Here is an 11,735-nt window from a genome sequence, read left to right on the forward strand (position 1 = left end):
GACCCCTGTTCGATTCCCGGCCAGGGCCATATTGAGTTGTTCTTTTGTTCCCTACTGTGCCACGAGGGTTTTCCAGACCATCCGGTTTTCCTCCCTCGGGAAAAATCAAACACTTTCGATCTTGGCTGTGCTCCGTGGTCATAATGGGTTGATGTGGCTGGCAGCCAGAGGCACCCTTGCATGCCTGCTTATCGAACACGTTGCAGCCGCGTCCTTCGCAATATCAGCTCTTAGCTGCTAGATAAGGATAATATTATCATAGCTATTTCTTTTACACATTAACTGAAAGAAATGCATGCACTTTACAGGAAGAAAGGTAAAGAGCAACAAATTTACAAACAGTTCTAAGCAAACAAAAGGATAAAACTGAACAACAGGCAATAGAAAACAAAATAATGAGATTTGAGCTGAGTTTTGAAGTGCATGTTCTATGCTCTGTTGAAAGCGGATGTAGCTGGGCGGGCAGAGAGTTCCAAAGTTGGGGGCAGCACTCATGGAGAAAGTCCTTGAACTGAAAGATTTAGTTTGTACTGATGGTGAGGAGATGTTGATGAGGAACGGAGTGGACGGGCTGGTGGATACATGATGAGGTCAACCAGGTAAATCATTTACAGGCATTTTTTTAGGGCCTCCACAGTGAACTGTGTTTACTACTATTCTAGAAACTATTATCTCACTAGCTGTAAGCTTGATCGGCCTAGCTGCCTTAAAGACAGTGTACACTATTGGTAATTGTCAAAGATCAGTTTTCTCACCTGGTGTATCTCAACATATTATGCATAAAATAACAAACCTGTGAAAATTTGAGCTCGATCGGTCGTTGGAGTGGCAAGATAACTATGAAAGAAAAAAACGCCCTTGTCACACGAAGTTGTGTGCGTTTGATGGTTGATTTCGAGACCTCAAGTTCTAAACTTGAGGTCTCGAAATCAAATTCGTGGAAAATTACTCCTTTCTCCAAAACTAGGTTACTTCAGAGGGAGCTGTTTCTCACAAAGTTTTATACCATCAACCTCTCCCCATTACTCGTTACAAAGTAAGGTTTTATGCCAATAATTATTTTGAGTAATTACCAATAGTGTCCACTGCCTTTATTTAAAGCACGCGATAAAGTTATACCATGATTTAAAACGAGGACTCGAGGACTTCCCAAAATGTTGCCGCCTTATACAAATAAGCATCCAGCAAAAACCTGAACAAAACCTTGAACACAACCTGAATACAATCTGAACACAACATGAATAATATGATCTGAATAAACCTGAATACAACCTGAATAATACCTGAATAATACCCGAATAAACCTGAATACAAGCTGAAACCTGAATAAATCTGAATACAACCTGAATACAACCTGAATAATACCTGAATATACCTGAATAATACCTGAATAATACCTGAATAGGCATAATACCTGAACAAACCTGAATAAAACTCGAACAAACTGACCGTACTCGGTCGTTTTAATTTCATAAGAATGCATCGAACTGATGAAAGACTCGTATTTCTAAGCATAGAGGAAAGTCCTTCCTCTATGTTCTAAGTATTGCTCTAATCGGTGGTTGCTTTTGCTCCTTAATATACAAACCTACTTCTGAAAGCCCACAGCCCGGCGGACCGATTTTCCTGGGACACCATCCACCCCCTCCAACACACCCCGCCCCTTTCCCCTTCCCCCCAGCGGTAATAATGTGATAGCGCCCTCATTCGCTAGAAGTGACACATCGACTGTCGAGTAGCAACAAAGGACGCCATTTTAACCGAATTGCGAAAAATGATTGACACAATGTTTTGAAAATAGAATTTGGACTCTGGAATACTTCTGTGTAAATACACAGAACGTCAGCCACAGTATGGAATTCTTGCAGTATAGAACGGGGACAAGTTTTCAGGGAAGTTCATCGGTCGGACAGACTGGTGATAATGGAGGAATGAGTGTTGAAGATCTGGTGTTATCGATGAGAAAAGATCTTTTCGATGACGATTCGTCTGCCGTTCCAAACTCAGTTAGTCCGGCAGCAGAGTACGGCATCAACCCGGCCAGGTCGGTCACTGGAGTTCACGTTCAACCCGGTGCAGTTTCTGTACGAGTAAACGGTATAGGAAATAACGCTGACCCTCAAAGAATCAGACATTTTGCTGAAAGGAGTAACGAAGTTGAGCAGTTTTATCAACATGATCAACAGGTTGTTAATTTCAGGCAGAGTTCACAAGAAATGGTAAACAACAGCAATTTTGTTAACTTTTTATATATTTTTTATTTACTTCTTCTTACTTTTTTACTTGTTTAGTTTACACTACATAATTATCGTGATACTATGATCATGTTGATGTATTGTATTACAGTCTCTTATTATCAGATCATCAGATTCAGAATGGATTATAAAAAGTCGGTGACAAGTGAAGTGAAAGGATTTTATTTGTGGTAAATTCAATGTTAAGGCCTAATTAATTTATTTCATACCACACGAAAAAGTGGTGGCATGATGCAGAAATTGTTTCACATAGTGGACAGTAGTCTAGTCGGACAGAGTAGAGGGATTAATGTGTGATTGATTGTAAAAGTGGAGTTCTGTCAATTCTATTGCCTTTTTCCTTCTCAACACAGGTTGAACACCAATCATACTCTGGAAATGGGAACCATGGTTTGCACGTCCAGCCAAGCCATAATGCAAGTGTAAGCAATAAACTGGTGAATGCCCCACAACAGAACTATGTCCCAAACGGAATCGTTAGACACGATCAAGCACAGCCTCAGCTAGCTTCGCAATTTTACCAGCAGTTGCGGATGAGTTGGGGCCCTTCTTCCCAACAAAGTGAAGAACGCCAGGTAGCAATGTCTCCAAGCGGTGAACATTACCATCAGTCATCAGAGTACCAGGGAATATCAATGGTACCCATAAGTAATGGAGCAGTGGATTTTGAACCGGACCTTAGTCCTCGTATGCTTCCCAAACCCCCTCAGGAACCACGCCGTGGGTCAAAGACTCGGAGCAGTTTACGTCGAGCTGCAAATCTCCTCCTTAATCGCAGTCGCCAGAGTCTTTCTGATGGCGAAACGACTCGCAAACCCACGCCACCAACCACCCCGAGGAGCGAAATGGAACAGCGAAAAGAGGCAAAAACACAAACAGTCCTAGAGCGACTTCAGAAAAACAAAAATAAAATGGGTGAACTGCTGCGTTCACCAAATTTATCTCGCATGCGCCGGTCAAGTCAGGGGAACATCAGCACGGATAGCTCTCTCTCCCCTACAGATAGGCCGAGAAGTAAACCCAGCAGCAGAAAATACGCAAGTGCAGAGAATCTTCAGGTTAATGGGCATCATAGAAGTGTAGAGAACCTTAGCAGCAGACAGGGACCTCAGAGTGGATCTGATAGGAACTATGTTAAGACGTATGAAAGCAATTCCAGCAGGTCAGAGGATAATGATTACGACGTCGTTCATTCGAGGGGTCCATCATCGGGATATAAACTAAGAAGGCATGCCAGTGGTCCTGTGTATCAAGAATCCGATAAGATGACCAACAGCTATCATAGAGGTGAACATAGTTATCCAAACTCACTTTGTGTACTTGTATTTGTAACGGTTATTTTAAAAATACACCTTATAAACATTGCTTATAATCTTTTTTTTTACTAACTAATAATAGTAAAAAAAAAACCTTAGAAAACCCCCAATTATTAAAAAACAATCACAACAACGAAACAAAATCAAACACCCAATGAATTGATAAAAAGGTGGAATATTTGCTCATAATACACCAACAGCTTCATCTTTTGGATTGGACGTAAAGCTGTACATGTAGGTCCAATGTGTTGTGTACTGCACATAAAACACAGTTACACTTATTGCTCTGAGAAGGGGTTTACCCTGGTGTTTCTGGCAGTGGCTGCTGAATGCACCACATCACCTTGTAAACCTTTGGAAGGTGCCACATAGTCCCATTAGTCTAAACACAGAAGAAGTCTAAAATGTTTCTGTTTGTTAAAGTGCCTGAAGATACCTTATTGGTAGATGTGTTTGTTGTAATAAGACTCTTGTTATTATTTTTGATTTGTAGGCTACCACACTGCAGACAGTGATACTGACTCGGGAGTTGGCAGAGTGAATGGCTACAGTACACAAACGCATCCCAGGTATGGTTGTGGCCCAATGGGGTAATATCTACACTGGCTAAGTACCGCCTGTCTTACAAATGCATCCCAGCTATGGTTGTAGCCCAGTTGAGTACATGTAGCATCGTCTCTGGCTACTGATTTAGTATAGCCTGTCTTACAAATGCATCCCAGCTATGGTTGTAGCCCAGTTGAGTACATGTAGCATCGTCTCTGGCTACTGATTTAGTATAGCCTGTCTTACAAATGCATCCCAGGTATGGTTGTAGCCCAGTTGAGTAACATCTACTCTGGCTACTCACTGTATAAAGCCAGTCTTTCTAAGTGCATCTGTAAGACGTTTTGATGCTTTTCTTCTTCTGGCACAACCACTGCGCTTTTATCTTGAGACAAATCAAGCTCGTGGATGAATGAACTTACCACTATAGTCCCTTAATACAATAAAAACACTCCTTGATGAGGTTTATTTGGTTGTACAGGATTTGCTTGTATATAATCTGAGCATGACCAGATTGTCTGAGAACAAGGCAGTCTGCTGCCATCAAAAGTTTCCCATTCAATTTACTAACAATACACATTGATTCTCTTGCAGAAGTGATGGTCACAAAGGCATGCCATCAACACGAGACACGCTTCGTGCGATACAGAAAAAGCGTGACGCTCCGGGTCCTTCGAGTAGACACATGAACAAGTCTGTGAGTGGACCCCTGAAAGCCGATCATAGTATCCAACCAGTACGCACAGCGGATGACAGGTAAGATACCAGACCTGTGTCATATCTCCATCATCATGGATTTCCACATTGTCCTAGCAGTACCAGAATGAGACTGAGATTGTAAATGGTCTGGTGCCCTTTTTCAAGTTAACAATCTCAACCTTGTGTCTTATATTCTTATGGTGTTGTTAGGTGCTCAGCAATAAAGTTACAACTTAAAACAACTAGTGTTTTTGGAAATTGTGATTTTGTATTTTCAATCAATTTTACTTCCAAAACAGCAGGTCGCCAATGGACAGGTCGGGTATGTGGATAGAACAAGGAGCTCGACCCAAACGTTCCAGTTCAGTGGAATCCTTAGAGACAGAGGAAGTGAAGCATGAAATATTTCCAGACAGTCAGATTGGGGCGTGGTCACAACCATCTCACAACTCCAGACCAGAGAAGCAGCCACGAAAACCCAGGTCATCTTCGCTAACAAGGTCAGACCAAACTGACAGAAGACCCTCCAGTCGTGGCCCTAGGCCGGCTTCACCAGCTCGCTCGGTGCATTTTGAAGACAGTGACTCACCGAGAGAAGAGAAAAAGAGACCTCAGTCAAGATCACAGTCAAGGACTAAAGTATCTCCACCTGAGAGTGGTTCTGCCAGTACGAGAAACTCAGAGGATGGTTATATTTACGCAAAACCAGACAAGAGTAAGAAACGTAATAGCTTCTCAGACATGGAGGATCCATATGCCACCATACCGGATCATCATTCAAGGGTTGTGGTTGACGTCGACAATCCATATGAGGAGATCGAGATCCCAGATCGACATGACATCAACAGGAATCAGATCACTACCTCATCTAAGAATGTTGTCAATCAATACAAGAGCTCTGATTGGGAGGACTCTATCGATGGACTCTCTGCAAAAGTTGAGAAGAAACGCCAAACAAGAAAACATGAGAAGAGGGGAGTAAACAGCACTACACAAAGACAGGAAGTTATCAATGATACAAAAGATGAGAAGAGGGGAGTAAATGGCACTACACAAAGACAGGAAGTTATCAACAATACAAAAGGTACGTTTGTCCAGAGAAAATTTCTAATCAAAGTTGGATCCAATTTCATAAAGCTGTGCAAGTCTCGACACTCCTGTGGTGACAGGTCTTTTTCTTTAGCTGCGCCACGCTTCTGGAACTCTCTACCACTTAATCTTAGATCTTGTCTTTGTACCACATAATTCAAATCTCTTCTCCAAAAGGTATCTTATGTCACAGGTTTCAAGGATTAATTTGTTGTGTCTGTTTTCTTTTTTGGTTTTACTGCGCCTTGAACACCCAGCAGGGTGGAAATGTGCACATTACAAGTATTTATTATTATTAATATTTAGTAAATGGTTGTGCTTCCTGTGGTAGAACTTAATTTTTTCTTCTTCTCTGTTTAAATCACAGAAAATGACGAGCCGATTTATGCCAAGGTGGACAAGTCGAGTAAGAGACCACCATCAGGTGCAGCCCACAGGCCTAGCTCAAGACAACGCTCCAACTCGGACAGACCCAGTACTAGAAATCCCTGCATAGCTAGCGAGTTTGATGACAGTATATCACAGATGGGTTACAAGGCCAATAATGACACACCATTCAAGAGGTATGTGTTTGTAGCGAACTCCTCTGCAAGACCTTTATAAAAAATGCTTCACACTTTTTATTAACTTTATAAAATCTAAGGTAACCAAGATAGACTGGTAGCTTGTTTGTATACACGGTAGCAAAAAAACTGTCTATCAATGATAACCCATGCCCGAATAGGTGGCTACAGCTATGGCTATGGCTAGATTTCCGCATCATCCGCAGACATATAGTCTAGTACCCTGTTTGTATACACCAATCACCATAGCAACTTCCTGGTGGACCTCGATCAAACTCATGATGCCGCAGTCGCAATGGCAGAGACCAGTTCACATTTTGTAATATTGTCTTTTGCTTTATTAAGGTTTTGTTCATTTTCATTTTCATTGCAACTCGATCCAGAACTTTCAGGAACAATAAAGTGATAATTATTCTCTATTAACTATCCCATACAATTGAATCTTTATGCTTTTCTTAATAGCAACCTAGGGGATTATGCAGAGTTGAGCGGGTCTCGTACCTCCATCTCGTCTCGTGTCTCCATCTCAGACAAGATGCAGAGTATCGGCAAGGCAACAAAGAAGAAGCTAAGCTCCATGAGGCGCGCACTTAGTGTAGATCGCATCAACACCGCTGGGAATGAAAACACCGATGAGGAGCAGCCAAAGGTAACTTTACGTTTAAAGTTAGAACAATTCTTGAGCCTGCATATTTTGTTTTAGCGCAAAAGCCCCCGAATAATCTTGAACCTTTCGTCGCTCTCATTTTTCACTTTTAGCTCAAACGCTCTCCATCGTTAAGGTCCCTCACTGGGCTTTTCAGCAAAAAGGATAAAAAGCAAGACGATTCCACTAAACCTGGAAAATTAAATAAAAGGTAAGAAATAGTATAAAAAAAAAACTTTTAATTTCAATTTAATCGTTGCTTAAGTTCCAAGTTTCTGTTTGTCTGAGGGAGAATGATAATTTTGAAAGTACAACTTGTGTTCATACTTGTAGGCGCTCTGCTAGTCTGAGTGGTCTGCCGATACGACTCCAGCGGTCATCTGAAGATACCGATGTCACGTCACCGAGTCACATGAGGAAAGTCGGCAAACTACTCCATCTCAACTCTGATGGGTCTCAAGTTGTTGAGCTTGTCAAACCACCGAGTGGACCGTTTGGTTTCTACATCGCTCGTGGAACTTCAAACTTTGGCTCTGGTAAGTATTCTCAAACTTCTGTTTTTTTTGTAAAATAACTTTATTAAAAGAGTGTGTTGGAATCCTTTTATGATTTGTGTAAAAATTTTGGAACTGCATTTCTACATCTTTTAGGAAGACGAAGAAATTTCAAATTCAATAGTTAACAATTTGTTTCACTCCATACTCTCATCTCCCTACTAAGCTTACTCACTACTCTATTCACCTAAATAGGTGTCTTTGTTACCCGGTTGGGCGATGGCCACCCAGCAAAGATCCTGGCAGGTCTCCTGGCAGTGGGTGATGAGATTCTTGAAATCAACGGAGTAGATGTCCGGAACCGGCCTCTAGATGACATATATGACATGATGATGGATAATAACAAGCTGACCTTGAGGCTGGTACCGATCACTTCACGTGGCACATGGACGGATAGATCATATGGAGTGGATGTGTGACCTTTCAACTTTGACATCTACTTTCAAGCAAGAAGACTCGTGGAAAGGTATGGGAAAATAAAAGATCTGCTTGGATCTGTTTTGTACAATTCAATGAAAATACACATCTGTAAAACAAGTCTTACCCAGAGCACGTGGAGTAACAGGTGAGGGTAAAGGTCACAACCATTTTGACCTTTCAGGTCATGACCTTTCGATTAGGGCAGTATAAAGTGTGGAAAACAGGTTTAAGGATTGTGCTGTTTAAGTTTTGCAATAGAGTTTTATCAGAGAGCAGCCATCTTGTTTTACTTGCCTCCAAATCAATTCATAACGAGGCTAGGGGTGTATTGATAAATAGTCAGATCCCCTTTTGATACCTTGAGAATCAGGACTCATCATTGCTATTGGTTACAGGGAACATGGTCCAATATGGTGGCAGTGTGTGAATGGTATTCAAACAACCACTTTCAAGATTTTTGTAGAAATGATTTGTGCCTCTTCTTTGCATAAGTAGTCGGATTATTTTTAAACCTTGTACATACCTCCCATTCGGTGAAATGTTATAAATATTGCTTTTGTAATTGAATGAAGTATGTTTTGATATGTTTTTGTAAACAGCATTGAGTATTGAAATCATAAAAGGGTAGATTATCAATTATCAATCAGCATTTGTTTAAATTAAAATCAACGAATAAATCTTGTAAATTCATTACTGGAATCGTCTTTCACCAATCAATTGGCCAATTGATAAAAAGTTGCTGGCTGCAAATTACACTTTAAAAGGAGAACGGCCAAGACTTAATCAACCAAATATTTGTATGCAGTCAAATCATTGTGTGCCTTGCTAACTGCTGCAGTATTCCATACGAAACGGAAGTATTTGTGCCTACTAAATGGTTTTATTTTTCATAGTTCACTGCGCTGACATTCCACTAGCTTTGCCTTGCTGTGCTTTTACAGAACTTTTCTATCGATAGAGATTTGTACTTTTTTTTTTTAAATACAAATATTATTATTGGAAGAAATGGTATAATATTCAAACTATTATTATAATCAGGTAATCCTATCTTTAAACTGATTTAAGTTTAATAGTTTTTGTAGATCGAAAATAGAAATTTGTTTACGTTTGTAAACAATATTGTTTTTACCAGATTTGTGGCCTACATACACATGTACATGTACAACATTTATATAGCTTCACCCATTCATGTACAAAGCTTTGAGATTCGTTAATAGCAATAACTTCAGATTTAATATCAAATATTACATAATATAGAGGCTGACATAACTTGTATATTTCTCTGTTAATTGACAGATATTGATAAAAATGTATAACTTTGTAAATAATTGTTTTATATAAAATAGATAGTTGTGTTTCGAAACACTCAGGTAGAACATTTAAGTTGATATGCTTCATGACCATGCATTGAATTCATAGTATGTACATGAAGTTCAGCTCATGTGGCCTAACATTATTGAAAACTATTTTACGAACAGCAATGGCAAATAAGCTAATGGCAGTGAGAGCTCACCTTTCTCTGTTTTAGTTCTTTTATACACTATATTTATTTGTGTAAATTACTTGATTTTTTTACGATTTGTTTTTTATATTTTTTTTCCAGTTTGTTCATTTTTTTTTTTTTTTTTGGGGGGGGGGGGGGTGGAAGTTGTTAGAAAATTTAATAATATGATATGGAATAGCACTAGCCTGCCAAGAAAGACGCTGTGTAAGTTTTGAGAAATGCATTAGTTTGCATAACACTGTGCGATTGTATCTACTCTACTGTTTAGGTTACAAACTTGTCTTGATGTTATGCTACTACTGCTGAGTTAGTTTCAGATTTTCTGAGGTAATAATGTCTTGTACAGATTGTATATATACCTTTGCCATAACTAGTTAACGTACTCTTATTCAGAGATATGACCCTATTTCTGACTATTACCATGTCCCGTCAGCGACACAATGACTCAATATGTAGTGGTCACTTACATGGGCCCATGGTAATCATTTGAACCTACTGTTGTTAGCCGCTGAGATAGAAGAGGCTTTTATCAGCAGACGAGGGCAGAAGTCCAATCTGTTAGTGACTTCAATTGCTAATTCGGCTTATCTGGTTTGAGGCTAAACTAAAAGATGAGTTTGTCAACGCCATTTTTACAATTTTTTAAAATAGTTTGTTTATGATTTCCTCTCTTTTAACTGGGGCAACTTACTGAGTTAATAATAATGATACACAGGTTAAATATCTTTTCTCCCCCCCCCCCCCCCCAATATGAAATGTGCCAAGGGTAAAACAAACAAATCACAAGAGGCTCTTTAAGCTGGAGTAATGACACGCACCATTTTATATTTTTACGTGGCCTAATTTTAAGCCAATGAAACGTTATTATAATAATCATGATCGGCATTCCAAGCTTATTTTTATAATGAATATTTATGAGATTTGACTAGGCAAAATGGCATGTGTTAGTTAATATTCATTATTCAGTTATATGCCCTGTTGTGTCTTCCTGAACTTATAAATATTCATGAGAGCTTTCAATTGATTGATAATACCAAAGTTCAGTGACCTGTGTTCAGTTACACTTTAAAGCTTAATTAGAAACACACCTTGAAAAGTATGTTTTAACTTTGCATGCTTGATTTAATTATAATGGACACCATTTCTTTACCTAATCAGATAAGCAGAAAATTTGTGTACAACTAAGCAACCCATGTGAACTAGTTACCCGTTTCTCCTCAGCAAAAGTGTTTATGAGCACTTGGACTTAAATTGTATTTATTATTGTAGATCAATTGGTTTTGTATTTACAGCGAGGGCCAATTTCAAGCCACTATTTCTTACAAAAAGAAATTATTCTATGCCAGAATTTATTTTCACATTTCAACTGTGAAATGCGTGTCTGAAATTGTTCTCCGATAACTCCCCCAAACCAAGTACCTAGATATAACAGGACCAATGAAACAGTTTAAAGTAACAAATTTACAGAAATGCCTAAAAAAGATTGCCACATTTTCTTGATATTAATTTATGAAAAAGAACAGTCTACAATTATTTATAACCCCGTCCAACTACACAGTGCAATGATGGGATAGACGTAAACTGGAGTTCAAATTTGTTTATATCAAATTTTAAGATTTTTTTTTCACTTCCGTCCGAAGTAAGTTAAGTATTCAATCAATCATGATTCAATTTTAATTGTAAGAAAATCATGATGTAATAATTTAAAAGTATTCAGATGTTATTGGTGTTAATAGTTGTATGAAATCATTTAATTATGAGGGTTCCTAAGTGGTCCAGTAATTGTAGAATAAGAAAATTATGATACTATTCAGACTATGTAATTGTTGAAAGTTGTTAGAGTTTAACGTACTGTGTAACTCTAAACACAGATTGATAGAAGATTTAAGCAATAAGCAGTGTGTTAGTAGAGTAATGAATCATATAAATCATAAAGACCAATCATGGAACCTTGCGGAACCTCATCAAGTCACTTGTGCACATTCAAAACTTATGCACAGACCGTGATTTGTTCAATGTGTAAAAGTCAATTTCTGCATAAAATTTACAGGAAAAAGACGATAGAAAAATTGCCTAGCAGAAACGATTGGTTACCAGTCAAAGTACCTTGTGTGTTATTTGTGACTGGTTCCCTGCTTATTTT

General features: G+C 38.9%; 1 protein-coding gene across 1 annotated transcript; it reads left to right on the forward strand.

The window, feature by feature from the left end:
- Window positions 1-1,778: 1,778 nt before the first annotated feature.
- LOC117302909 (serine/arginine repetitive matrix protein 2-like) lies at window positions 1,779-9,685 on the forward strand. The gene is made up of 10 exons (XM_033786883.1): window positions 1,779-2,219; window positions 2,609-3,542; window positions 4,065-4,140; window positions 4,712-4,873; window positions 5,116-5,900; window positions 6,273-6,468; window positions 6,931-7,117; window positions 7,228-7,325; window positions 7,448-7,650; window positions 7,864-9,685. Exons 1-10 carry the CDS (start codon window positions 1,854-1,856, stop codon window positions 8,085-8,087), a joined length of 3,231 nt encoding a protein of 1,076 aa, XP_033642774.1. The 5' UTR covers window positions 1,779-1,853; the 3' UTR covers window positions 8,088-9,685.
- The last annotated feature ends 2,050 nt before the right edge of the window (window positions 9,686-11,735 follow it).

This window comes from Asterias rubens, chromosome 19 (assembly GCF_902459465.1).
Source record: "Asterias rubens chromosome 19, eAstRub1.3, whole genome shotgun sequence".
NCBI lineage: Eukaryota > Metazoa > Echinodermata > Asteroidea > Forcipulatida > Asteriidae > Asterias > Asterias rubens.